Raw genomic sequence first — 27,747 nt, forward strand, 5'->3', positions numbered from 1 at the left:
TCTTTTCGATCCAAAACCCCATGTAGCATGTATCACCGAGTGTCAAGACACAGCTGTGAATGGCCACAGCCGGCTTTTTGGGGGATTTTATGGGTGAAACATGGTAATATAACAAGGGTCACGATGCAGAAATCGAGGACATCAGGGAGTGGTCGAGATTTTCTTTTTAACATATTTACCCTTTTAAACGTTTTTTTTTTTTTTTTTTTTTTTTTTTTTTTTTTTTAATTTTTCTTTGTTTGGATCAGTTATTTATCATCTAAAACAGGGGTCCCCAAACTACAGCCCGCACCTCCACATTTGGTCCGGCCCCCTGAACAATTTATTTATTTATTTTTTTTTTTCAATAGTGTTATTTATTTCCTGGCTTTTTTCTGGGAAGAACCCGGAGAGGGTTATTTGGTTATTATCTATTATATGATATGATATGATATGATATGATATGATATGATATGATATGATATGATATGATATGATATGATATGATATGATATGATTGATATGATATGATATGATATGATATGATATGATATGATATGATATGATATGATATGATATTATATTTAGCGCCGTCGAAATTATCGCATTAACGGGCGGTAATTTATTTTTTAAATTAATCACGTTAAAATATTTGACGCAATTAACGCACATGCCTCGCTCAGATTAAAATGACAGCAGTGTAATGTCCGCTTGTTACTTGTTACCTGTTTTTTGGCGCCCTCTGCTGGCGCTTGGGTCCAAATAATTTTATGGGTTTGGGGAGTGAGCATGGTGTAATGACATCACCAATGGCGAGCTAGTAGTTTATTTTTTGATTGAAAATTTTACAAATTCTAATAAAACGAAAACATTGAGGGGTTTTATTTTTTTTTTAAATCTATAACTTGTACTAACATTTATCTTTTAAGAAGTTTTTCTATCCATGGATCGCTTTAAGAGGATGTTAATAATGTTAATGGCATCTTGTTGATTTATTGTTGTAGTAAACAAATACAGTACTTATGTACCATATGTTGAATGTATATATCCGTCTTGTGTCTTATCTTTTCATTCTAACAATAATTTACAGAAAAATATGGCATATTTTATAGATGTTTTGAATTGCGATTAATTACGATTAATTAATTTTTAAGCTGTAATTAACTTGATTAAAAAATTTTATCGTTTGACAGCCCTAATTATATTATATTATATTATATTATATTATATTATATTATATTATATTATATTATATTATATTATATTATATTATATTATTTATTTTTGTTCTGTGAAGAATCCAGAAAGGTTTATTTGATTGTGGCTTTGTGAAAAACAATACATTTTTACATTTAGGTACTCCTGCAAACGTCACACTTTTTCTGTTACAAACTGACCCGGCCCCTCATCAGAGAAGGGAAAAGTTATGTGGCCCTCACAGGAAAAAGTTTGGGGACCCCTGTTCTAAAATATTGGGTAAAGTGCGACACTAACGAAAAAAAAATACAATTAAGCGATAGTTATGAGGTGACTTATTTACAGACGCTAATTTTTTCATTGTGACGTAATTTATTTTATTTAAAAGTTTAAAATATGCGAGTGAATAATTTTTTAAAGTTTTTATTTTTCCAAACGAAATATGAGACATCAATTAATGATTCTAAGATAAAAATGACAGACATTTCAAATAATAAATACAATTACTTACCTTCTTTTAATGGCTAGGTTGAAACAAAAGTGGTTGCACAACGTCTGTAAACGGGGGTTTCCCGGGTAAAACGGACAAATTAAAAATAGTTTGGGGGCTTAATGCGCCATGAATCTGCTATGGCAGCATATAGACTTACTGTCCAATCAAACACAACAGTTCTTTTGGCTTAAAATACAGCAGTTTATTTTAAACAAAGTTATTTATTTATTTACTCATTTACCAAACTATTATGAGTATGAATTAGCATTCAAATCTAATTCTTGCTACAAACGATATTTTTGACCTTCAGTGTAAGAGCTAAGGAAGATGTAGAATTGGATTACTATTTAAAAGGAAGTGAAACCTTGAAGGTCATTGCAGTCTAGGTTCATACTTCAATGGACGACATAGATATGAGCAGTTAATTTTAAGATTCAGTCCTACTTGTGTTTCGTAATAAAACTAATTAGGAGGACATTTCAGGACCAAGGTCAGCTCTTTCTTTGGATTCATTTATACCGGCGACGGCAGACCCAGTGAGAATGAAAGGAGTTGTTATATTGTACATGAGTTCGTCGGTGTTAACATTTTCAAATCCAGCCCAAAAAGTACCATAAATGATGAAACATCAACGTCCTGTCTTTGTGTAATCTTACATTCAAGTTTCAGCTGTTGTGGAATATGATGTATATTTCGTCAAAGTGTCTAATATGTCATTTATTGCGGTTTCACTTTTGAATGACTGAGGTCATGAAGCCCCATCCGACTGTTCCTGATATAATGCAAGGAGTGTCAGAACGTCCTTTTTATACTTTCAAAGTAAAAGCAGAATGATCGCTTCACGCAACCACCCTTACATTCCAAACAAGGATCTACAAACGCCCGCAGGTTAAATATTCTCATTTGAAACGAAATTTTTCCCTACAATGAGGTACATTTTTTTCAAATGACGTTTAACAGCACAATGACGATTTTATAGCGAAGCCCTGATTTTTTCGCTTTCCAGTCTGACGCCGCATTAGCTCTAACTTGACTGCATAGCTTTTACTCAGATCTCCTTGTTCTTCTTTCCCTGCTCGTAGCTGCAAGGACTCAATTGACGAGTGGAGTTTGCAGATCCCGCTTGGGTTCTACGACTCTACTCTTCTTTTTTGGAACCTATTAGCCTGACTTTGAAACTTCCCACTCGGTGATTGTGAAGCGAAAGGACAAATCGGTTGAGAGTCTGTAGGTGGCAACTTTGCAGCATCTCGCAGTGCAGGTGCGGAGGAGGCGATTCGATGGCTGGCGTTTCGCTCAATGAATGACTTGAACGGAAAGACTCACCTGAACATAGAAAGTGTGTTTTGAAACGAGAAGAATAGCATTCGTGGGGCGAGAATATGTTAATGAAGGAGTACCGCATCTGCATGCCTCTCACCGTGGAGGAGGTAAGTCGGATTTTGCTTGTTTATTATAATTATTATTATCAGCCTGTCACAAACGGTTATTCGGATTAATCACTGAGCCGATTAATCGTCTATTATATGAATCACGTGATTTATTGTGATACAACTGGGAATCACGTAAATGTGCATTGGAACTAAAAACGATGCATTTAAAAAAGTTGGACGAGGAATATTATGGAACTTTATGGGTGTTTTCTAAGGCAAGACCAGATGTTTGCAAATATCTCATGACAAAGATAATCATGTTTTCATTGAGGACCTCAGAAATCAGATTTTCTGTATTTTTCCTTTGTGTTAAAAAATATAATATAAAAATATATATATCTTTTTTGTAGGGCTGTCAAACGATTAAAAATTTTTTATCGAGTTAATCACAGCTTAGAATTAATTAATCGTAATTAATCGCAATTAGAACCATCTCCAAAATATGCCATATTTTTTGTAAATTATTGTTGGAATGGAAAGACAAGACACAAGACGGATATATACTTGGGCTGTCAAACGATTACAATTTTTAATCGTTAATCACAGCTTAAAAATTAATTAATCGTAATTAATCACAATTCAAACCACCTCTAAAATATGCCATATTTTTCTGTAAATTATTGTTGGAATGGAACGATAATACAAGACGAATATATACATTCAACATACAGTGCATAAGTACTGTATTTGTTTATTCTGACAATAAATCCACAAGATGGCATTTACATTATTAACATTCTTTCTGTGAGAGGGATCCACGGATAGAAAGACTTGTGACTTTGTATATTGTGACTAACAATTGCCATCTAGTGTATTTATTGAGCTTTCAGTAAATGATACTGTAGCAATTTAACTATTCTGCCCAAATGTATGATGGGAAGTGCAACCATGACTGTGCGTGGTGGCACCAATTGATATCTCTTCTCTGTGTTGGGAGTAACATAAGGTGTTAAATAAAAGATCAACTACTGCCATTCTTCTGCACGTTGCTTTCCCGCAACATTTATAATTGTTGTGAACTTGTGGGAGGAATTTTAAAGTTTTAGCCATTTCCAAGCATGGCTCCAAAGACTAATAGGATCCACTCATTAGATGCTGCCATTTAGGTCTGTATATAGGTTAAGCGGCACCATTATAGGTTAAATGCGACAATGCGTCTGTGGTTCGTGCTGCGCATGCTTTAATTTAAACGTGATTAATTAAAAGAAATAATTACCGCCCGTTAACGTGATAAATTTGACAGCCCTACTTTTTTTTTTTTTTTTAAAGAAAATGGAACGAAATAAGTATTTAAAAAGAATGTTTACATCAAGGGCTTTACTGGGGGGGAGGGCACTGGATGCAGTACTAACAGCAGTCTGGGCACTGCGTATGGTATCCCATTCATATAGTACTGGTGTGTTCTAAGTTTTAACCTTTGCTTTGTTACCTCCTCTTTCACCTTATTAGTTTCTTTTTTAATGAAATGAACTGTTGGTTTTGTCCCTAGGGGGCGCTACACACATTTACGCATATTTATTTATTTATTTTTTACAATTTATCAAAGTTTTCACCAGTGTTCACCTGGCTGATGAGTTTGGTGAGTTTTGAAGCATTCTGAAGGGGTCAAAGTAGGGCGCAAAGCGTCAGCGGGACAAAGAATGACTGCTAGGGGGCGCTACATAGTGTATTTGGAATTTGTCTTTACACGGTATCAAAGATTGCATCTATTTTGACTTGCCAGCCGATTTTGGTGCATTTTGAAGCATTCTAAGCGGGTCAAATTGAGCTCAAATCGGCTGCGGAACAAAGAATAACTATAATAATAATAATAATAATAATAATAATAATAAAACCAAAGAACCGCAATAGGTTTCCTAAAAAACATTGTCACCTGCATGTCCATACTGTTCAGTTATGGATGTGTTCTAAGTCAAATAAAAGCAAATAAACTTTTATTTGTTTAGACCAAATCACAACAACAGTTATCTCAAGGAGAAAAAAAAACATGTTTTAAGGTGCAGTAGCCCTACGCTGCCTTGACCCCCCCCCCCCAGGTAAGACTAATGCCCAAACACACCTGGCATCCTGGTAACACCACTGGTTTACATTTTTTTCCCCATTTTTTTTGTTGGTTTTTTTTTCCCATTTGCTTTCATCGGGGATTAGAGAAATAAGACAGCCTTTACTCGGTTTCAAGGTATACCGTAGTATAAAAACGTCAAGGTTTCAAAGCCGCAAAAATTTTCCGTCAACTGCGAGTCACGAAATGTTTGCGGAAGTGCAAGTGCAGTCACGTGTTTGGAAGAAGCAGACGCTAAGCTCAACGCACAATTCTCGCGAGCAAACGGCTACAGACTAATTCGGTGCATTGTCTTGTTGCCGAAACGATGAGAAAATCCGAATGGAGAAAAAAAAAATATAATGCACGACAAACGTACAGATTTTAAAAGTACGGCGTACACATTTGAAAAAGAGTGCTCACTTGTACAAATTACGCAGAAACCGTACAACTTCACAGGTATGCAATACCGCCAATATCATTTCGCATTTAGACAAAATTAAAGGTTAATAAACACTATGGTTAACATTTTCCTCCAACTCCAGCGTGTTTAGTGTGTCTAGCAGTAGTAAAACATGTTTTTTTTTCCCTCTGGCAACTGGCTGTATTGTGAAAGAGAGTGTGTGTATAATATAAGCATGATACGAATCGTACACACGTTCTTTTTATGGAAAATAATTCAATTCTTTTTGTTTGGATGGTAATAATGTTGAGCTGTGGCTGAGGGTTTAGGCTCACCTAAAGGACTGCATTTATTTTAATTTTATTTAATTTTTTATTTTATTTTATTTTAACTTAACATTATACTTATGTTCGAATTTGCTAATATGTTTTGAAAAAACAAAACCCTGTTCAATGGATTGTTTTTTTAAACCCAGATACCTCAAAGTAAAAGTTTATGTAATTGCCGTGAAATCGTAATATTTTGTCCTAAGGCTATCATACCATCAGAATATCATACATACCGGTACATGCTCACTAGATTTATTTTTTCCAATTTGATTAAAAATGTGAAAATAATAAATAAATACATTTGCTTGAATCGGCTTCACAGCCTTGAGTTTGACGTCATTACTTAAAATAGTTGCCAAAGTTATTATTTTATTTAACAAAAAAAAACAATTTAAATTGTTAGAAAATATAAAAAATTCAACAGCAAAAACATTTTTTCATTCATAACTCATTCACAGCGAGGGTGTTTTTAACGCATTTTCATAAATCTTTCAAGAGCCACTGAATATTGATCGGCGTAGACTGTCTTCTTTCATTAGACACAAAATGCAGGTTTCTATTTTTTTCCCGTTCTTTTGTAATCAGCAATGAAACACAACTTTTCTTCCCCCCCAAAAAGAAAAAATGAGCTTTTTACAAAATCCTTATGTAGTGATTAAGAACTCCCCATTACCTCTACAAGTGTTTTATTGAGTGCAGTACTGGCCTCAAGGTTTGAACGTTTTATGGTGCGAGTCGACCTTCCACCTTACGGGATCATTCCATCTATAAAAGCCTGTGTTGCCATAGTGGCTCATAGAGAGCTCAGCTTCAAATGCCATCGTTGCCGTGCTATTTGAGGCTGTGGAAGACGTGTTTCAGTGCCATTGACGGCGAAAGATGTCCATCGAACAATCGCTTACGGCCCTTACCAATCCAAATGAATTGGGCGTCTATCACCATCACTGGCAGCAAATTAACTATTAAAACAGTCATTGCCTACTAGTGTAAATGTATTGTTTTCACAGAGTATGTGTTGTGGTTAGGGCTGTCAAACGATTAAGATTTTTAATCTAGTTAATTACAGCTTAAGAATGAATTAATCGTGATTAATTGCAATTCAAACCATCTATAAATTATGCCATATTTTTCTGTAAATTATTGTTGGAATGAAAAGATAAGACACAAGACGGATATACAGTATACATTCAACATACTGTACATAAGTACTGTATTTGTTTATTATAACAATAAATCAACAAGATGGCAGTAACATTATTAACATTCTGTTAAAGATCCATGGATAGAAAGACTTGTTGTTCTTAAAAGATAAATTTTAGTCCAAGTTATAGAAATTTTATATTGAAACCCCTCTTAATGTTTTCGTTTTGATGAAATTTGTAAAATTTTAAATAAAAAAATAAACTAGTAGCTCGTCATTGTTGTCAATAATTACACAATGCTCATGCTGCTGAAACCTATAAAATCAGTCGCACCCAAGCGCCAGCAGAGGGCGACAAAACACCAAAAAACACAAGTAACAAGTGGACATTACACTGTGCTGTCATTTTAATCTGTTTGAGCGGGGCATGTGCGTTAAATGCGCCAAATATATTAACGTGATTAATTTTAAAAAATATTTACTGCTCGTTAACGCGATAATTTTGACAGCCCTAGTTGTGGTAGATAGTAAAAAAGGAAGAAAATATGTTAATAAGATGAGCGAACAGGGGCGTACTGGGGGGGCAGGAGTGCCCACCCACGAACACGCTCTGCCCACCCAAATAAAACTGGATGAAGCACTAACGGTAGCCTGGGCACCGCGTATGGTATCCCAATTATATAGTACGGATGTGTTCTAAGTTTTAACCTTTGCGTTGTTACCTCCTCTTTCACCTTAAAAAAAAAAACAAATGAAATGAAATGTTGGTTTTGTTCCTAGGGGCCGCTATTTTGATTGATAAAATGTAAAAAAAAAACAAAAAGTTTTCACCAGTGTTCACCTGGCTGTTGAGTTTGGTGAGTTTTGTAGCATTCTGAGGGGGTCAAAGTAGGGCTCAAAGTGTCAGCGGGACAAAGAGAGAATGACTGCTAGGGGACGCTACATTGTGTATTTGAAATTTGTCTTGACACGGTATCAAAGACTGCACCTGTCTTGACGTGCCTGCCGATTTTGGTGCATTCTGAAGCATTCTAAGGGGGTCAAATTGAGCTCAAAGGGGCTGCGGAACCAAGAATAACTATAATAACAATAATAAAACCGAGGAACCACAATAGGTTACCTAAAAAAACATTGTCACCTGCATGTCCATACTGTTCAGTTATGGATGTGTATTAAGTCAAATAAAATCAAATAAACTTTTATTTGTTTAGACCAAATCACAACAACAGTTATCTCAAGGAGAAAACAAAACATGTTTTAAGGTGCAGTAGCCCTACGCTGGATTTCGACCTACTTGAACATTGCAGTTTTTTGTTTTTTTTGCCCCCCCCTCCCCCCAGGTAAGACTAATGCCCACCCACACGTGGCATCCTGTATTGTATGTGATAATCCATCAGTTTGATTAATTTAACACTATCAAAAGTTAGTCTAATCAACATAAAATACATTTTCGATGTTCTTGTACGCTTTTCCTGAAAATTTGTTTAAAAACTTACAACTTCTTTTGGTGTTACAGTCATGATATGGTTCATGTTATGGTAAATGGTGTTATACTTGTATTGTGCTTTTGCATCTTTTAAGGCCCTCAAAGTGCTTTACTTTACATCACATCACCATCCACCTAGCAGCACCGGGATTCAGTAGCTTGCTCAAGGATACTTAGACGAGTTTATCAAGGCAGAGTATCGAACTCACAGTTCTCACTCTTTCTACCACTGAGCCACGCCACCCCAGTGATATTATGGATAGTTTGTATCCCAAAAGTTATTGATATGCTCCTATTGTTTAAAAAAAGGAACCAACAAGTTGCTACCAAAATAGGAAAAAAAAAGTAGAATGGTGTCCGTGTTAACTCGATGTCTGCCATTGACGGCACTAGACGACCAATCCAATCCATTTAGCTATCGATAGCAACTGCTGTTCAAACTCATTTGAACTGAGAGGGCTGGGAGTAAATACTTATGTTTCAGTGCAATTGACGGCAATAGACGTCCACTCAAGTTTTGAATTCATTTTCCCATTAATGATTGCAAGTTGTCCAGGCCCTGAGGTAGCGAAACAGCCCCAACTCATGATACTCTCACCACCATGCTTCACGGAGCGGATGGCATTATGTGTTACTCCCAAACAATTCAAATTTGGTTTCATCAGTCCACAAAATATTTTGTCAAAGCGTCTGTGGAGTGTCCAAGTGCTTTTATGGAACATTAAACGAGCAACTATGTTTTTTTTAGACAGCAGTGGCTTCCTCTATGGAGTCCTCCCATGAACAGCATGTGCACAGAGATATTGGACTGTGCCAGTGATTTCTGTCAGTCTTTTGCAGATACTCTAGGGTTCTTTTTTACCTCTCTGAGTATTCTGCGCTGAACTCTTGGCGTCATCTTTGGTGGACAGCCACTCCTTTGGAGAGAAGCAACAGTGCCAAACTCTCTCCATTTGTAGACAACTTCTCTGACTGCCGATTGATGAGCATTCAGACTTTTAGAGATGGTTTTGTATCCTTTCCCAGCTTTATACGAATCAACAATCCTTGATCGCAGGTCTTCAGACAAACCTTTAGACCAAGCCAAGATGCACATCAGACAATGCTTCTCATCAAGACAATTCTTACCAGGTGTGTATTTTATAGTGGGGAGGGCAGCTTTAAACCCCTCATCAGTGATTAGGCACACACCTGACTTGAATTGTTTGGTAAAAATTGGTTTCAATTGCTCTTTAAGTCTCCTTAGGCAGACGATTCACTTACTTATTTTTCCCCCTTCTGTCATTGTATGCATGCTATCATCATTAAAATATGAAAACCTATAAACGTTTGGTTGGTTCTAGTTAAAGCAGACACTGTTCATACATTTGTGGTATTTTGACAAAGATCAGATCACATTTGATGGCGATTTTATGCAGAAATGTGAGAAATTCCAAAAGGTTCAGATACTTTTTCATACCACTGTACAATAAAGTACAGTTTAAAAACACGACTGGAGGCAAAATGGTGGACGAGTACGTCGTAACCCGGGGACTACCTGTAATTGGCTGCTATTGACTGCTATGACCTCCAATCCATTTTAAGTGGGAGGGATTCGTCCTAGTTCAAATGAATTGAATGTCTACTAGTAATAAACTCAATTAAATTCACAGCAGAAGGATGTTTACTAATATTACACAGTGGGGCAAATAAGTATTTACTCAACCACCAATTGTGCAAGTTTTCTTACTTGAAAAGATTAGAGAGGCCTGTAATTGTCAACATGGGTAAACCTCAACCATGAGAGACAGAATGTGGGGAAAAAAAACAGAAAATCACATTGTTTGATTTTTGAAGAATTTATTTTCAAATTAGAGTGGAAAATAAGTATTTGGTCACCTACAAACAAACAAGATTTCTGGCTGGCAAAGAGGTCTAACTTCTTCTAACGAGGTCTAACGAGGCTCCACTCGTTACCTGTATTAATGGCACCTGTTTTAAGTCATTATCGGTATAAAAGACACCTGTCCACAACTTCAGTCAGTCACACTCCAAACTCCACTATGGTCAAGACCAAAGAGCTGTCGAAGGACACCAGAGACAAAATTGTAGACCTGCACCAGGCTGGGAAGACTGAATCTGCAGTAGGTAAAACGCTTGGTGTAAAGAAATCAACTGTTGGAGCAATTCTTAGAAAATGGAAGACATACAAGACCACTGATAATCTCCCTCGATCTGGGGCTCGATGCAAGATCTCACCCCGTAGCGTCAGAATGATAACAAGAACGGTGAGCAAAAATCCCAGAACCCCACGGGGGGACCTCGTGAATGACCTACAGAGAGCTGGGACCACAGTATCAAAGGCCACTATCAGTAACACAATGCACCGCCAGGGACTCAAATCCTGCACTGCCAGACATATCCCCCTGCTGAAGAAAGTACACGTCCAGGCCGTCTGCGGTTCGCTAGAGAGCATTTGGATGATCCAGAAGAGGACTGGGGGAATGTGTGATGGTCAGATGAAACCAAAATAGAGGTTTTTGGTAGAAACACAGGTTCTAGTGTTTGGAGGAGAAAGAATACTGAATTGCATCCGAAGAACACCATACCCACTGTGAAGCATGGGGGTGGAAACAGCACGCTTTGGGGCTGTTTTTCTGCAAAGGGACCAGGACGACTGATCTGTGTAAAGGAAAGAATGAATGGGGCCATGTATCGAGAAATTTTGAGTGAAAATGTCCTTCCATCAGCAAGGGCATTGAAGATGAGACGTGGCTGGGTCTTTCAGCATGACAATGATCCCAAACACACAGCCAGGGCAACAAACGACATGCTTCGTAAGAAGCATTTCAAGGTGCTGGAGTGGCCTAGCCAGTCATCTTAACACCATAGAAAATCTGTGGAGGGAGTTGAAAAGTCCGTGTTGCCCAACGACAGCCCCAAAACATCACTGCTCTAGAGGAGATCTGCATGGAGGAATGGGCCAAAATACCAGCAACAGTGTGTGAAAAGCTTGTGAAGAGTTACAGAAAATGTTTGGCCTCCGTTATTGCCAACAAAGGGTACATAACAAAGAATTGAGATGAACTTTTGGTATTGACCAAATACTTATTTTCCACCATGATTTGCAAATAAACTCTTTAAAAATCGAACAATGTGATTTTCTGTTTTTTTTTTTTTTCTCCACAATGGTTGAGGTTTACCTGTCAAGGAAAACGCGGGTAGGCAGGTGGTGTGGACCCAATTGCAGGGAAACAAAATGCAGCAAGGCAGGTGGCGGTGAACTCAAAACACGTTTTAATAACAACTAACCAAAAGCACAAAGTACAACCAAAAGGACTGGGAATCAAAAAGGCAATGTTCAAACCAAAACTTACTTAAACGGAGGGACTGGTACATGAGGGCTTGGACAGGACTTGAAAGTGACGTTGACATAGACAATGACGCAACAAGAAGTGAAAAGAAACTGGGAGTTTATATACACACACACAGACAAGGGGTAACGACACAACAAGGAACAGGTGAGCACAGGAGTATGCAAGTTGGAGGATACACTAGGAGGTACAACAGGTGAAATCAATGGGCAATCACAGGGACAAGTCACACTAGAAGAAAACCAACACAAAATCTAACATTACCCATGTTGACAATTACAGGCCTCTCTAATATTTTCATGTGGGAGAACTTGCACAATTAGTGGTTGACTAAATACTTATTACCCCACTGTAGTAAAATATTATAGAATTATAGTATTTCCTGACCGATGGATGAATAACTTATATCACCAGCCACTGTGAGATAATCATTATCGTGAGCCATGTATCGCAAATCGTATCATATCGTATACCTCTATACTTGTTCTGATTGACATTGTGTAACAGCAGGTGACATCATTTTGTTGCTTAAGATCCGTTTTGTTTCAATTTATGTTGCATGTGTATATCCATATGTAGATGTTCCATGTCTGGGCTGCGACCCAAAAGATTGCTTTACTGCTTCCCGCTGCTTTTGGCTCCGAGGTCTGACTAATGGGAGTTGTACTCTCTCATTCTCCCCGTAGGGGGTCGCGTCGCTCGCTCGCACTCACTCACACACATGAATTGGTCACACGCAGCAGATGGAAACACAGTTGATGGGCCAGATGTCACAGAATGAGAAGATAGGCGCGTGTCAGTAAGGTGCTGGAAGATTCAGGTGACTCAAGTCGGCACAAAATTTCCACTCTCGTTTGAGCATCAAGGCGTTTTCAAACACCCTGGAGCTTCCTGTGTAATTAAGTGGGAATGCTTGTGTGATTCTCGCTTGTGAAAAGAGGAGCAAATGAGCTGTTTTTATTTAAGACTGTAAAATTGCAGTTCAATAAATAACAAAACAATCCAGAAAGATATTATTCATCATTTAACAGGTTTGACACATTTTTAGGTTATATCGTGATTATTAAAACAGACACAACCATGTTGTAAAGCCATTTTTTTTTTTTTTTTGCTAATAGAATTGACTACCATTTTTTAGTGGCTGAGCCTAAGAGTTAACCAAATGTTTCCTGAAAATAACATTTAACAAGAATAAATAACAGCAAACGAGTACAGTGATCCCTCGTTTTTAGCGGTTAATGGGGACAAGAACCCGCCACGATAAGTGAAAAACCGCGAAGAAGCGCCCCCCACCCTTACACGTCCTTCTTACTAAAGTTGTTTTTTACAACAGAAAAGGTAACAACAGTGGAAGTCAGATACCATTTTAATTTTTTTTAAGGTCATTCATTGTCAGGCAGAAGCAGCACGGCAAAACGCCATGCTGAAAAATACGTAAAAATATCAAAATGGCATACCTGTTCGTCCTCTCTAGGACCATTGCCCCCGAAAAAATGTTTACTGCATATGAAGGTAAATGGCTTCACTTTGCTGGCGTTAGACTGATCTTTTGACGTCCGCACAAGTTGATTCATTCTTCACAATTTTTCCTCCGAGTTTTTGGCTTAGGGAAACATACGAAGAAAACATCCTTCATATGTCGTATATGTCTAGAGTCGTTTCTACAAGTTCCATAGCAGCAGTGTTTACTCGGCATGTTCTTTTTTGAAAGATTACCGGCAGAAAAAAGGAGTAATAACATGAGTTGAATGAGATGGCTGGATGGATGGATTGATGGACAGACAGACGGATGGGGATGGACGGATGGGGATGGATGGATGGATGGATGGATGGATGGATGGATGGATGGATGGATGGATGGATGGATGGATGGATGGATGGATGGATGGATGATGGATGGATGGATGGATGGATGGATGGATGGATGGATGGATGGATGGATGGATGGATGGATGGATTTCATCTCCTATGATCTCTAACTGGAGCACGTCCGAGCCAACTAGTCACAAGTAGAATCTTCTACACTTTCATTATTATTACCGTATTGGCCCGAATATAAGACAGTGTTTTTTCCATTGAAATAAGACGTCTTATATTCGGGGTCTAGACATTATACCCATTCACGACGCTAGATGGCGCCAGATATCATTGAAGCGAATGTTGAACTTGAGGAGCAATGTTTTGTCATGACAGATCTCAGCTACTTTCAAGTTTGACCAGTTTGCATTATTTTATTGCAATTTTTTCCTTATTCAGATTTGTTTCAAGACTATAGTTAGTTTGACCTCACTTTGACTGTTAATGCAGTTATTGCAATTTTGTTGTTTTATCACAATGGATTGGTTTATTTACATGTTGAAGGGAAAAGGTACCGTTCTCGCACACATGATATTATTGTTTGCATTAGTCTAACACATTCATCTAACTATAGTTTAGGCAGACTTCACTCAGTGCCCTTGACACAGTAAAGTTAATCACCCCTTGACACAGTAAAGGTAGTCACCTTATCGGGGCTCCTGAGGGGGAAAAGGAAAAATTGTACCATTTCTCTTAGGCACCGTCCAACTGTTTGCATTACTCGAACACACGTAATATAATTAACCAGGGAATAGTATCATTTCTCATATTTACTGTAGGACTGCACCTAATATAAAATAAATAGCACACCATAGTTTAATGAAAAGCAGCATAGATACACGACGACATATTATCATAGAAGCCCAACATATGCGTCACGAGCAAGATTGACGCACCAAAACTTGCAAATCAGTTCTGCAAGGACAAAGCGCTCTTTGTCCTAAAACAAGTAGAGCCAGCCCGGATAACAAAGTTGATAGCGGGCGCTTGTGACGTCAAGACCAGCGTCGGTCGCTGTGGCAACCACATCCCATCCACGCACGAACCTAAACAGCCCGAAACTGGCCAGAGAGGGATGATCCCAAAGCAACGCCCGGACACACCTTCGGCCGGCCCACGGACTTAAAAAACACTGGACACTGAGATAAGACAGATTTGCTGCCTGGAAACATTTTCTATGTAGCCTTGCTTTGGATCCAGAATGGTCCCTCCGTCGTCTGTTTTTGCGTTGTTTTTGACCATTGTCAACAAATAAATTGTCAACCTGTTTTCGGTGAGTCTTCTTCAAACTTTTGAAACATGGAGTCAGTACAAAGGGTTAAAATAAAAAGAGAACGCACGAAGTTCCGCCTTCCCGGTTGGCGCGCGCGGAGGCAGCATCGGCAGAGCGGCACTTTGTTCAGCTGTCGCTGTTTCCGTGCGGCTTGTCTTGGGAGGCGAATTTCAACAATTTCAAAAACCAGAAGCCATTCATTTAGAAATGTAATTGCACTTTAGTTTACATATTTAAATGTTCAGATATTAAGATTTGAATGAGGCAAAATAACATGCTTTTTCTCTCAAACATATTGTTATAATCATTTGTTTCAGATGTACTGTAATTATTTTCATTATAAAAATTAATTTGGTGTTCAAAAAGTCTTTTTTCAAACTTGAGTCTTGAAAAAGAGGGGGGTCGTCTTATAATCAGGGCCATCTTATATTCGGGCCAATAGGGTAATTGTTGTGATGTTAAATTAATATTCCCTTGCACATATTTATTGTTGTGCACTTTCAACCGGTTTGATAGCGTTAATAAATGTAACATTCTTAACAAATACTGTGTTTTGGTTGTGCTGAGTACACTTCATAAGCAGTAATTTGTGGGTCAACCATTGCTGGTTTTTGGCGATGGGCTCACTTTAAAAAATTTTTTTTATTTTTCATTTTTTGGGGGGGCAAAGGGTCTTTTTGCCCAGGGCATTATTTAGGCTAGGTATGTTACTGCTACCTACTAAATGTCATTCTGATCCATCAATGAGTAAAGGAGGAGTAGCAATTTCAGTTAGTATACTCCCCAAGACGAAGTACAAGTACAAAGTGAGTCTTTGAGATTTCCCCCCGTGCGGTCTAAATGTATCACCGTTACTGGGAACCAATATATTTACGGCGCACACATTTGTGATTTTACCCTCTGTATTGAAGCCCACCAGTGGTTCCTGCCAAAAGCAATCAGTCGGTTTTAAACATTACATAATTTGACTCCCATCTATTTTTCATGGGCTTTGATCAAAATGTGTTTTTCTTCCTCGCGCTCACATAAATCAGAACACTTTTCATTTCTCCTCATTGAAAATCAGCTGTTCTGGCATCACTTTAATCCCCGAATTAAATGGCGGGCAGCGGCTCACTTCTTTTTTGGAGGAACAACAAGTGATTTATACGGGACAATTTGTCTCCCGGCGCTGGAATGATTCATTTTAATGCTGTTTTTGTGTTATTGGACACTCCCTTTTTCACTCTCTCGGATCGTTGCATTATTACATATGCATTTTTTTTCAAATAAGGGCATCTATCCTGCATTTACTTTCTGTGTTAATATAGTTAAAATTCCTGGAAAAACAACATTACACAATTCATGTTTTCCTCACCTGTTGTTGTGAATAATTGCAGATTGAAAAGAAATAATTCAAGATACCACGATGAATTATCAGCTTGCGAGAATGGGTGTTAGCTGACTGGCTACCATTGACACTAATAAATGTACCAGAGTTACTTTAAAAATGAACAAACATGAAGAAATGCCATTGGAAATGAATGGGAAGTTTGGACGTCCATGAACGTCAATGGCATCACCCTCCATAAGCGGCAATGCAATCAGGGACATTTGGGGGACACGTCCTAATGATATCTAGTAATTTTCTGTTGATTTGGGAAAAAAACAAAAATCCCATTGAAAATGAATGGGAAAAATTTTGGACGTCCATGGACGTCAATGGTATCAACTTACATAAGCGTCAATGGAATCCAAGTACATTGGCATCAATAGAATGAACAAACACGAAGAAATGGCTTTGGAAATGATTGGGAAGTTTGGACGTCCATGGACGTCAATGGCATCACCCCCCATAAGCGGAAATGCAATCGGGGACATTTGGGGGACAAGTCCTAATGATATCTAGTCATTTTCTGTTGATTTGGGGAAAAAAAAAAAATTCCCATTGAAAATGAATGGGAAAAATTTTGGACGTCCATGGACGTCAATGGTATCAATTTACATAAGCGTCAATGGAATCCAAGTACATTGGCATCAATAAAATGAACAAACATGAAGAAATGCCATTGGAAATGAATGGGAAGTTTGGACGTCCCTGGACGTCAATGGCATCACCCTCCATAAGCAGCAATGCAATCGGGGACATTTGGGGGCCACGTCCTATTGATATCTAGTCATTTTCTGTTGATTTGGGGAAAAAAAAAAATTTCCCATTGAAAATGAATGGGAAAAATTTTGGACGTCCATGGACGTCAATGGCAGCACCCCCCATAAGCGTCAATGGAGTTGGAGACGTTTGGGGTATACGTCCTATTGATATCTGGTCATTTTCTGTTGATTTGGAGAAATTTAGTTTTTTCCCCATTGAAAATGATTGGGAAAAATTTTGGACGTCCATGGAAGTCAATGGCGGCACCCTTCATAAGCGTCAATGGAATTGGGGAAGTTTGGGGGACACGTCCTATTGATATCTGGTCATTTTCTGTTGATTTGGGGAAATTTTGTTTTTTCCCCATTGAAAATGAATGGGAAAAATTTTGGACGTCCATGGCAGTCAATGGCATCGACATCCATATAGTCAATAGAATCCAAGTACATTGGCATCAATAGATTTGACATGCATGGCCGTCAATGGCATCAATGCAATGTAAATTCCATTGAAATCCCATTGTAAGTGAATGGGAACTTTTCCCATTAGAAATGAATGGGAGAGTTTTTGGCCAATTTCCGGGGAACCGTAAAGTTTTGCCAAATTCTGTATACAACTTTTATGCCCCTCACCGTCCCGGAATTTTTGATACCCAAATTATGTGATTTGGTCAAAAATTGTAGGACTAGATACATTTTGAAACTTTTTTTTTTTTCCGGAAAATTGCCGTTTACGGGCGAAGGGAAAATTTTTCGGGTCCGTTTGAAAAATTCCCATCGTTGCGTGAAAATTCCGGTCGTGCCGATATTTGAACGGTGCCGATCGGTCAAACGGTTCGGGCTGTGCAGCGTGCGTTTTTTTTTCATTCAAAATGAATAGGAAAGTTTTTGGCAAATTTCCGGGGAACCGTAAATTTTTGCCAAATTCTGTATACAACTTTTATGCCCCTCATCGTCCCGGAATTTTTGATACCCAAATTATGTGATTTGGTCAAAAATTGTAGGACTAGATACATTTTGAAAAAAAAAAAAAATTCTGGAAAATTGCCGTTTGCGGGAAAACGGAAAATTTTTCGGGGCCGTTTTTAAAAAAGCCATCGTCGCGCAAAAATTCCGGACGTTTCGATATTTGAACGGTGCCGATCGGTGCAGCGGTTCGGGCTGTGCGGCGCGCCGAAAAAACGCGGAGAATAAGATGAATAATAATAATAAAAACTAGAAACTGCAATTTCGGGAGAAATTACACACCTTGGTCTTTCCTCTGTGGAGATACAAATCTTAGCCCCACTCAGGTCTATCAATAGAATGGACCATAATGCCAGTCATTGGCACTAAACAAAGTTAAAGCCATTAGAAAAGATTGGGAGAATTGGACGTCCATGAACGTCAATGGCATCACCCTCCATAAGCGGCAATGCAATCGGGGACATTTGGGGGACACGTCCTAATGATATCTAGTCATTTTCTGTTGATTTGGGAAAAAAAAAAAAAAATCCCATTGAAAATGAATGGGAAAAATTTTGGACGTCCATGGACGTCAATGGTATCAACTTACATAAGCGTCAATGGAATCCAAGTACATTGGCATCAATAGAATGAACAAACATGAAGAAATGCCTTTGGAAATGAATGGGAAGTTTGGACGTCCGTGGACGTCAATGGCATCACCCTCCATAAGCAGCAATGCAATCGGGCACATTTGGGGGAAACGTCCTATTGATATCTAGTCATTTTCTGTTGATTTGGGGGGAAAAAAAAAAAATTCCCATTGAAAATGAATGGGAAAAATTTTGGACGTCCATGGACGTCAATGGTATCAACTTACATAAGCGTCAATGGAATCCAAGTACATTGGCATCAAAAGAATGAACAAACATGAAGAAATGCCATTGGAAATGAATGGGAAGTTTGGACGTCCCTGGACGTCAATGGCATCACCCTCCATAAGCAGCAATGCAATCGGAGACATTTGGGGGACAGGTCCTATTGATATCTAGTCATTTTCTGTTGATTTGGGGGAAAAAAAAAAATTCCCATTGAAAATGAATGGGTAAAATTTTGGACGTCCATGGACGTCAATGGCAGCACCCCCCATAAGCGTCAATGGAATTGGGGACGTTTGGGATATACGTCCTATTGATATCTGGTCATTTTCTGTTGATTTGGAGAAATTTAGTTTTTTCCCCATTGAAAATGAATGGGAAAAATTTTGGACGTCCATGGACGTCAGTGGCAGCACCCTCTATAAGCGTCAATTGAGTTGGGGACGTTTGGGGGACACGTCCTATTGATATCTGGTCATTTTCTGTTTATTTGGGGAAATGTAGTTTTTTCCCCATTGAAAATGAATGGGAAAAATTTTGGACGTCCATGGCAGTCAATGGCATCGACATCCATATAGTCAATTGAATCCAAGTACATTGGCATCAATAGATTCGACATGCATGGCCGTCAATGGCATCAATGCAATGTAAATTCCATTGAAATCCCATTGTAAGTGAATGGGAACTTTTCCCATTAGAAATGAATGGGAGAGTTTTTTGCAAATTTCCAGGGAACCGTAAATTTTTTCCAAATTCTGTATACAACTTTTATGCCCCTCACCGTCCCGGAATTTTTGATACCCAAATTATGTGATTTGGTCAAAAATTGTAGGACTAGATACATTTTGAAAAAAAAAAAAAAAATCTGGAAAATTGCCGTTTGCGGGAAAACGGAAAATTTTTCGGGGCCCTTTTTAAAAAAGCCATCGTCGCGCAAAAATTCCGGACGTTTCGATATCCGAACGGTGCCGATCGGTGCAGCGGTTCGGGCTGTGCGGCGCGCCGAAAAAACGCGGAGAATAAGATGAATAATAATAATAATAACTAGAAACTGCAATTTCGGGAGAAATTACACCTTGGTCTTTCCTCTGTGGAGATACAAATCTTAGCCCCACTCAGGTCTATCAATAGAATGGACCATAATGCCAGTCAATGGCACTAAACAAAGTAAAAGCCATTAGAAAAGATTGGGAGAATTGGACGTCCATGGCCGTCAATGGCGGCACCCTTCATAAGCGTCAATGGAATTGGAGAAGTTTGGGGGACACGTCCTATTGATATCTGGTCATTTTTTGTTGATTTGGGGAAAAAAAAAAAATTCCCATTGAAAATGAATGGGAAAAATTTTGGACGTCCATGGACGTCAATGGTATCAACTTACATAAGCGTCAATGGAATCCAAGTACATTGGCATCAATAGAATGAACAAACATGAAGAAATGCCATTGGAAATGAATGGGAAGTTTGGACGTCCATGGACGTCAATGGCATCACCCTCCATAAGCGCCAATCCAATCGGGGACATTTGGGGGACACGTCCTATTGATATCTGGTCATTTTTTGTTGATTTGGGGAAAAAAAAAAAATTCCCATTGAAAATGAATGGGAAAAATTTTGGACGTCCATGGACGTCAAAGGTATCAACTTACATAAGCGTCAATGGAATCCAAGTACATTGGCATCAATAGAATGAACAAACATGAAGAAATGCCATTGGAAATGAATGGGAAGTTTGGACGTCCATGAACGTCAATGGCATCACCCTCCATAAGCAGCAATGCAATCGGGGACATTTGGGGGACACGTCCTAATGATGTCTAGTCATTTTCTGTTGATTTGGGGAAAAAAAAAAATTTCCCATTGAAAATGAATGGGAAAAATTTTGGACGTCCATGGACGTCAATGGCAGCACCCCCCATAAGCGTCAATGGAGTTGGGGACGTTTGGGGTATACGTCCTATTAATATCTGGTCATTTTCTGTTGATTTGGGGAAATGTAGTTTTTTCCCCATTGAAAATGAATGGGAAAAATTTTGGACGTCCATGGCCGTCAATGGCATCGACATCCATATAGTCAAATGAATCCAAGTACATTGGCATCAATAGATTCGACATGCATGGCCGTCAATGGCATCAATGCAATGTAAAGTCCATTGGAAATACTATTGAAAGTGAATGGGAACTTTTCCCATTGGAAATGAATGGGATAGTTTTTGGCAAATATCCGGAGAACCGTAAATTTTTTCCAAATTCTGTATACAATCTTTATGCCCCCCACCGTCCCGGAATTTTTGATGTCCAAATTATGTGATTTGGTCAAAAATTGTAGGACAAGTAGCGTTTTGAAAAAGTTGTAAAAAATCGGAAAATCGCCGTTTACGGGCGAACGAAAAATTTTTCGGGGTCGTTTGAAAAATTCCCATCGTCGCGCGAAAATTCCGGTCGTGTCGATACTTGAACGGTGCCGATCGGTGGTACGGTTCGGGCTGCGCGGCGCGCCGAAAAAACGCGGAGAAACCATTGCATAATAATAATAATAAAGTTGTAGAATAACATAACCTTGTTCTTTCTTTCAGAACCTGTGTTTCTACCAAAAAGTTCTATTTTGGTTTCATCTGACCATAACACATTCTCCCAGTCCTCTTCTGGATCATCCAAATGCTCTCTAGCAAACCGCAGACGGGCCTGGACATGTACTTTCTTCAGCAGGGGGACACGTCTGGCAGTGCAGGATTTGAGTCCCTGGCAGCACATTGTGTTACTGTGGTCCCAGCTCTCTGTAGGTCATTCACTAGGTCCCCCCGTGTGGTTCTAGGATTTTTGCTCACCGTTCTTATTATCATTTTGACACCACGTGGTGAGATCTTGCATGGAGCACCAGATCGAGGGAGATTATCAGTGGTGTTGTATGTCTTCCATTTTCTAATAATTGCTCCCACAGTTAAATTTCTTTCCACCAAGCGTTTTACCTATTGCAGATTCAGTCTACCGAGCCTGGTGTAGGTCTACAATTTTGTCTCTGGTGTCCTTCGACAGCTCTTTGGTCTTGGCCATAGTGGAGTTTGGAGTGTGACTGACTGAGGTTGTGGACAGGTGTCTTTTATACCGATAATGAATTAAAGCAGGTGCCATTAATACAGGTAATGTGTGGAGCCTCGTTAGACCTCGTTAGAAGAAGTTAGACCTCTTTGACAGCCAGAAATCTTGCTTGTTTGTAGGTGACCAAATACTTATTTTCCACTCTAATTTGGAAATAAAATTCTTTAAAAATCAAACAATTTTATTTTCTGTTTTTTTTTTTTTTCCCCCACGTTCTGTCTCTCACGATTGAGGTTTACCCATGTTGACAATTGCAGGCCTCTCTAATCTTTTCAAGTAGGAGAACTTGCACAATTGGTGATTGACTAAATACTTATTTGCCCCACTGTATATTTAAATCTCTTGGAAAAACAACATTACATAATTCATGTTTTCCTCACCTGTTAATAATTGTAGAATAATTGTTGAATAGTTGTAGATTGAAAAGAAATAATTCAACATACTATGAATTATCAAGCTAGCGAGAATGGGAGTTAGCTCACTGGCTACCATTGACGGTAATAAATGAACCAGTTACTGTAAAAATGAACTGTATTTACATTATGTACACAGTAACCTTGTGGTATATTACCACATACAGGGTGACCCCAAAAAAAAGTTTACACTGCCATAATACAACTCAAATGCCATGTTTATTCATCTTAGAATTAGAATTGAACCACAAATTATACATTATTGTAAAGAACATGTACAGTACACTATTTTTCAATGTGTCCTCCCTTAAGTGTCACAACAGCCTCCGGGCGCCTGCGGAACGCTTCTTTATGTAGGATGCTGTCATCTTTTCCCAAGATCTAACAATGGACCTCTCCAAGGCTGCCACAGAAGTTTGTGGCTTCTTACAGGCACTGTCCTCCACAGTTGCCCATATGCTATAATCCAGGGAATTGAGATCTGGACTCTGGGGTGGCCACATATCACCTTGTCAATCAACTTTTTGGTCCGCACAGATCTTCACTTCCAGACCCAGGTTTTCGTGAGGCTGTTCCAGTATCTTTCAGCTTCTTTTTAACTTTGTAGACTGCACATCTGGATATTCTCAGATTTGCTGCAATCTCAGTAGGTGTCAGACCGGCACGCAGCAACTCAGGTACAGCTAAAGTTTTCTTCATTTTCAGCAGAAGCACAGGAATTGTAGAGACGAGAGATTACCAGCTGCATTGAGTGACCTTAATGTATCACTTAAGCATGACAACCTATTTAGATATGTTTCAATGGCTTTTAAACAAGCAGTCAACTGAGTGTAAACTTTTTTTTGGGTCACCCTGTACAACACGCAAACTAATGAAATGTCAACGAATGAGTCAAAGGATTACAACATTATGACTTCACAATGTTATTTTTGTAGCCCGTCTATAATGTTTTGCAGTCTTTGTTAACATTAAAGTAAATTTATAAAGAGCTATATGCATGTTTTCAATTGCTATTGGTGTTTTACGTTAACAGTAGTTTGACAGTAATCTTCAACTAGGAAGTTAATTGTTGGAGCAAAGACTTGAGTGCTACAATAGTATTGTGAATGTCGGGGCGAACGCAAAGGGTCAAGCATCTTCTATTAATAGCCGTATGCTAAATTTAAAGCGGGGACATTCGGTCAACTGACCCAAACAAAAACGGCTGAGTCACCGTGACACATGCAAAGCATTTTAACAAGTACACTCTTGAACAATCACGTGAACTCCCGTGTGTGTGCGTGTAGATTTCTGTTATTGGTCAGTTTCATTTGGTGTTTCAAGGAAGATGTCAGTAGCAATTGGTCAGTTAACGTGTGTGCTTGATCCAGAAATATATGTTTTAAAGTTAAAAAATGAATACAAAATGCCGCAAAAAAATAAAACAATGTTGACTTAAAAGTTGTCAAAATTCTTTCTCAGCCTCCTGGTTGTTATGTGTTTTGTTTTTTGAAATTTCAAATTAAAATAACACCAATCAAGATAAAATAGTAAATATTTTATTTATTTAAAAATATATCTTTAATTAACTCATTCACTCTCAGCCATTTTCACCGATGCAACCTTCTTTGCTCCGGTCGTTTTACTGGATTTTGACTGATTTTGCAAGGCCCACAGAAAATTCTGTTCTATTGCTATATAAACATGGAACCCACCAAAAGAAAGATTAGACTCTCTTCTTTCAGCAGGAAAAAAAGTTAGTTCATATCTTTTTCCATTCTTTAGAAATCAGCATTAGAAAATAGCTTAGTTTGAGCAATTTATTTACACATAACTAAACTATTGAACTGAGAGATGATGCTGTTGTGGCCGCGACAACCGGGGTAAACTTTTCCCTCATCGCTGCCTGTCTCATCAAGATGGATTTTTTTGAGTCTTTCTTTTGTGGTGACCACTGCCTCGTGGCAGAGTTCGCCTGGGGAACTTGTGTGGGGCATTTTGTGTTCCTGGGGGGGAAATGGTTTGGCCGTGTGCGTTTCCGGCTAAGTCGCGAGACACTGGAGGGTCGTGGGGGACGCGAGTGGCCGAGCACGGCGGCGCGGGCTCTGCTCGGCGAGCAGCACGGACTCAACGGCATCATCCGCTGCAGTGGTGGTCCCAGTCATTCTGTTCGGTCGTCCAGCGCCTGGCATCCCGGGCATCCTCCCGGTTGTTCTGCTCGGTTGTCCGCTGCCTGGCATCCTGGATGTCCTCCTGGTCGTCACACTTGGTTGTTCGTCGCCTAGCGTCCCGGACGTCCTCCCGGTCGTCCTGCTCGGACTTCCAGTGCCTGGCGTCCTTGACGTCCTCCTGATCGTCCAGTCGGTCGTCTTCTGCCAATGCCCCGGCCGTGCGGCCCGGCCTTTCGTTCCGTTGAATCGGGTTGTGGGTCTTACCAAATGTCTTACTGCCCTCCAGTGGCCAGTTTTATTGCTTTAAAATGCATTTTCAGCATTGTGCTTTGGTGCGAAGTTATATCAGAACCTAGAGATGTCTCTTGTGAAAAAAAACGTAAAAGACGTATAAATACGTTTTTGGGACACTGAAACAATTAAAAATAGAACGTATTTATACATTTTTGGGAGCAAGGTTTAAGATACATTTAAAGAAACACTAGGTAACTTTTCAACCTTTAGAAAATGTTTTCATAACATTTGTTATGATATGTTGAATGACACCTCTTTTATATCTTGAGAGGGCCTGTATCAATTTCACTGGCACTAATTAACTTTGAGGAGGTTGGCAGGAACCCTGCCACACAAAAAAACTACAAATGTGCTGACTGCTTTGCGGCATACATCACTCCCCCTTTCCCCATTCATTATAAAGGCGAAAGTCGATGCGAACGCTTTCGTGCGAAATCTGCAAAGATGGCAGAGCAACAAAAGAGACAAAAAGTTTTATCTGAGGAGGAAAAAAAAGGATAAAAGGACATTCGAAAATAAACATTGGCCCGATTTTCACTCGCTGACGTGACACTTTGCTAAGCGTCATATGCTATTGTTTAGCCACAACTGGATTCATTTCCTCATTACTATTCATCCTTCACACAGCACCTGAAAACAGAAATGTCATTTAATCCATCTGGAGGCAACTGGTAGATTAGGATTTTACGACACTGTTAGAACGTGCTTCAAGTTACTTGGCTTGGTTGTTTTACAACACACAGTAAGATTTGTTTTCTTGGCAAGAGAGAATATGCAATATTGCTTTCGCCTTTAAAGGTCCTGTGCTGAGTGATCATCACACAAATCACGGCGTTAGCATAGCACTCAGGATAGCGATTAGCATTTAACAAGGCGTGCGTCGTCTTAAATTCTCGGACAACTTTTTTTTCTTACATACGGTTTGTGGCGTCAATTTGGGTTTAATTAATTGAAAATAGAAGTGGGAACCTCTTGGTACCTCACGATACGATTTGTGTTACAGAGCTCATGATAACGATGATCTGATGATATGGCGATACAAGGATTATCAATACATTGGTCAGGAAATCATTCTAGGATATTCTAAAAATAACTAATTAACAGAAAAACAAGCTTCTAGTGTGAATTGGAATTAGTTTATCACTAATAGACGTCCAATCCATTTGAACTGGGAGGGTGGCAGCGAATGAACATTCGTTCATTCGCTGCCATCCCTCCCACTTCAAACGGATTGAACGTCTATGGCTGTCAGTGGCAATCAATGCTAGGCAATTAGGTAATTTGGGGCCATTTAAGGTCTCACTGCAACAGCACCAAACAAAAGTTTCAGCATCATCACCTTGTCCAATGCGATTTTTGACTCTTGACACCTTGTCCAATGCAGATTCTTGACTCTTGACAAGGTGATGATGTTGGAACTTTTGTTTGGTGCCGTTCCAGTGAGATTTACAGATGATTACAAGATGATTGCCTGAAGAAGACATCAAAATTCCCCCAGTCCTTGATGATATGGGGCTGCATGTCAGGCAAAGGCACTGGGGAGAGGGTTGTGGTTATATCTTCAATAAATGCACAAGTTTACATTGAAATTTTAGACAGCTTTCTTATGCCTTCAATTGAAAATATGTTTGTCATTTTCCAAGTTGACAATGCATTATGCCACAGAGCTAAAACTGTTAAAGCATTCCTTGGAGAAGGACTCATCCAGTCAATGTCATGGCCTGCAAATAGTCCAGATCTCAACCCTATTGGAAACCTGTGGTGGAAATTGAAAAAAATGGTCTACAGCAAGGCTGCGACCTGCAAGGATGATTGGCAACTGCAATCAAAGAGGGTTGGCACCAAATTGATGAAGAATACTCATCAAGTCCATGCCTCAGAGACTGCAAGCTGTCATAAAAGCCAGAGGTGGTGCTACTAAATACTAGAGATGTGTTTTGATTGTTATTTCTTTGTTTGTTTCTCATGAGTCCATATTTTTTTCCTCAACATGGAGTGATTCCATAAAGATTTCCCTGCACTTGCTCTATAAAAATAACATTTACTGACCACCACAATGTTTTGTATTCATTTCTTTTAGTGTTTCTGAATGCTAAAGAGTTGCACTTTTAAACCAATTCATTATTTTTTCAAGGTTTTTATCTGAGTTTGTTCTACGTGATAAAATGTCTGAGTGAGTGCTCATCCGAGACTGGTGATTGCATACTTTTTGCTAGGGGTTGTATTATGGTGGAAGATTTTGACAACAACTGGTTGGTTCCTTTTTGTTTTTTTAAATTATTATTATTATTTTTTTAACATTGACACCTTTTTAAAACAATATCTCGATTCTTGGCAGGAGCATATCGATAACCTTTTGGGATACAAAGTATCACAATATATCACCATTTCGATATTTTGTCACACCCCTAATTGAAAATAATGTACTGTTTCCCTGCTGAGTGTGTATTATCATCACAGAGTTGCTGTTGTCCTTGTAGACGCTATAATATATGCTCGTCTGTCAATGTTCATTCGAAATTATTGGAAATATTAACTTATTTATTTCTGGACTAAAACTTTTGAATTTTACAGACAAAACCATTTGTAGTTTTCGTCAACTAGAATTATACGAAGATGAACACATTTTGAAATGACTAAAATATAACAAAGACGAGAAAGTATTTTCGTCCAAAAGACTAAGACGAAAATTTAAAATAAAAAAAAAAAACTTAACACTGATTCATTTAACAAATATTTTAAAGAAAATAAGGATTAAAAAATTTATAGTCCAACTTTTTTACGGTTCAAATGAACATTTACAGCTAAATTGTTCATCCTGGGTAATTCACTGTACGCATAAACAAACAATTT

General features: G+C 38.8%; 1 protein-coding gene across 1 annotated transcript in view; it reads left to right on the forward strand.

The window, feature by feature from the left end:
- Positions 1–2,731: 2,731 nt before the first annotated feature.
- pitpnc1a (phosphatidylinositol transfer protein cytoplasmic 1a) overlaps positions 2,732–27,747 on the forward strand; it is a 99,213-nt gene continuing 74,197 nt past the window's right edge. The window contains exon 1 of the mRNA XM_057861338.1: positions 2,732–3,099. Coding sequence (XP_057717321.1) covers positions 3,052–3,099 — 48 coding nt within the window. The 5' untranslated portion in view covers positions 2,732–3,051. The remainder of the gene's footprint in view (positions 3,100–27,747) is intronic.

The sequence above is a fragment of the Corythoichthys intestinalis genome, chromosome 16 (assembly GCF_030265065.1).
Source record: "Corythoichthys intestinalis isolate RoL2023-P3 chromosome 16, ASM3026506v1, whole genome shotgun sequence".
Taxonomy (NCBI): domain Eukaryota; kingdom Metazoa; phylum Chordata; class Actinopteri; order Syngnathiformes; family Syngnathidae; genus Corythoichthys; species Corythoichthys intestinalis.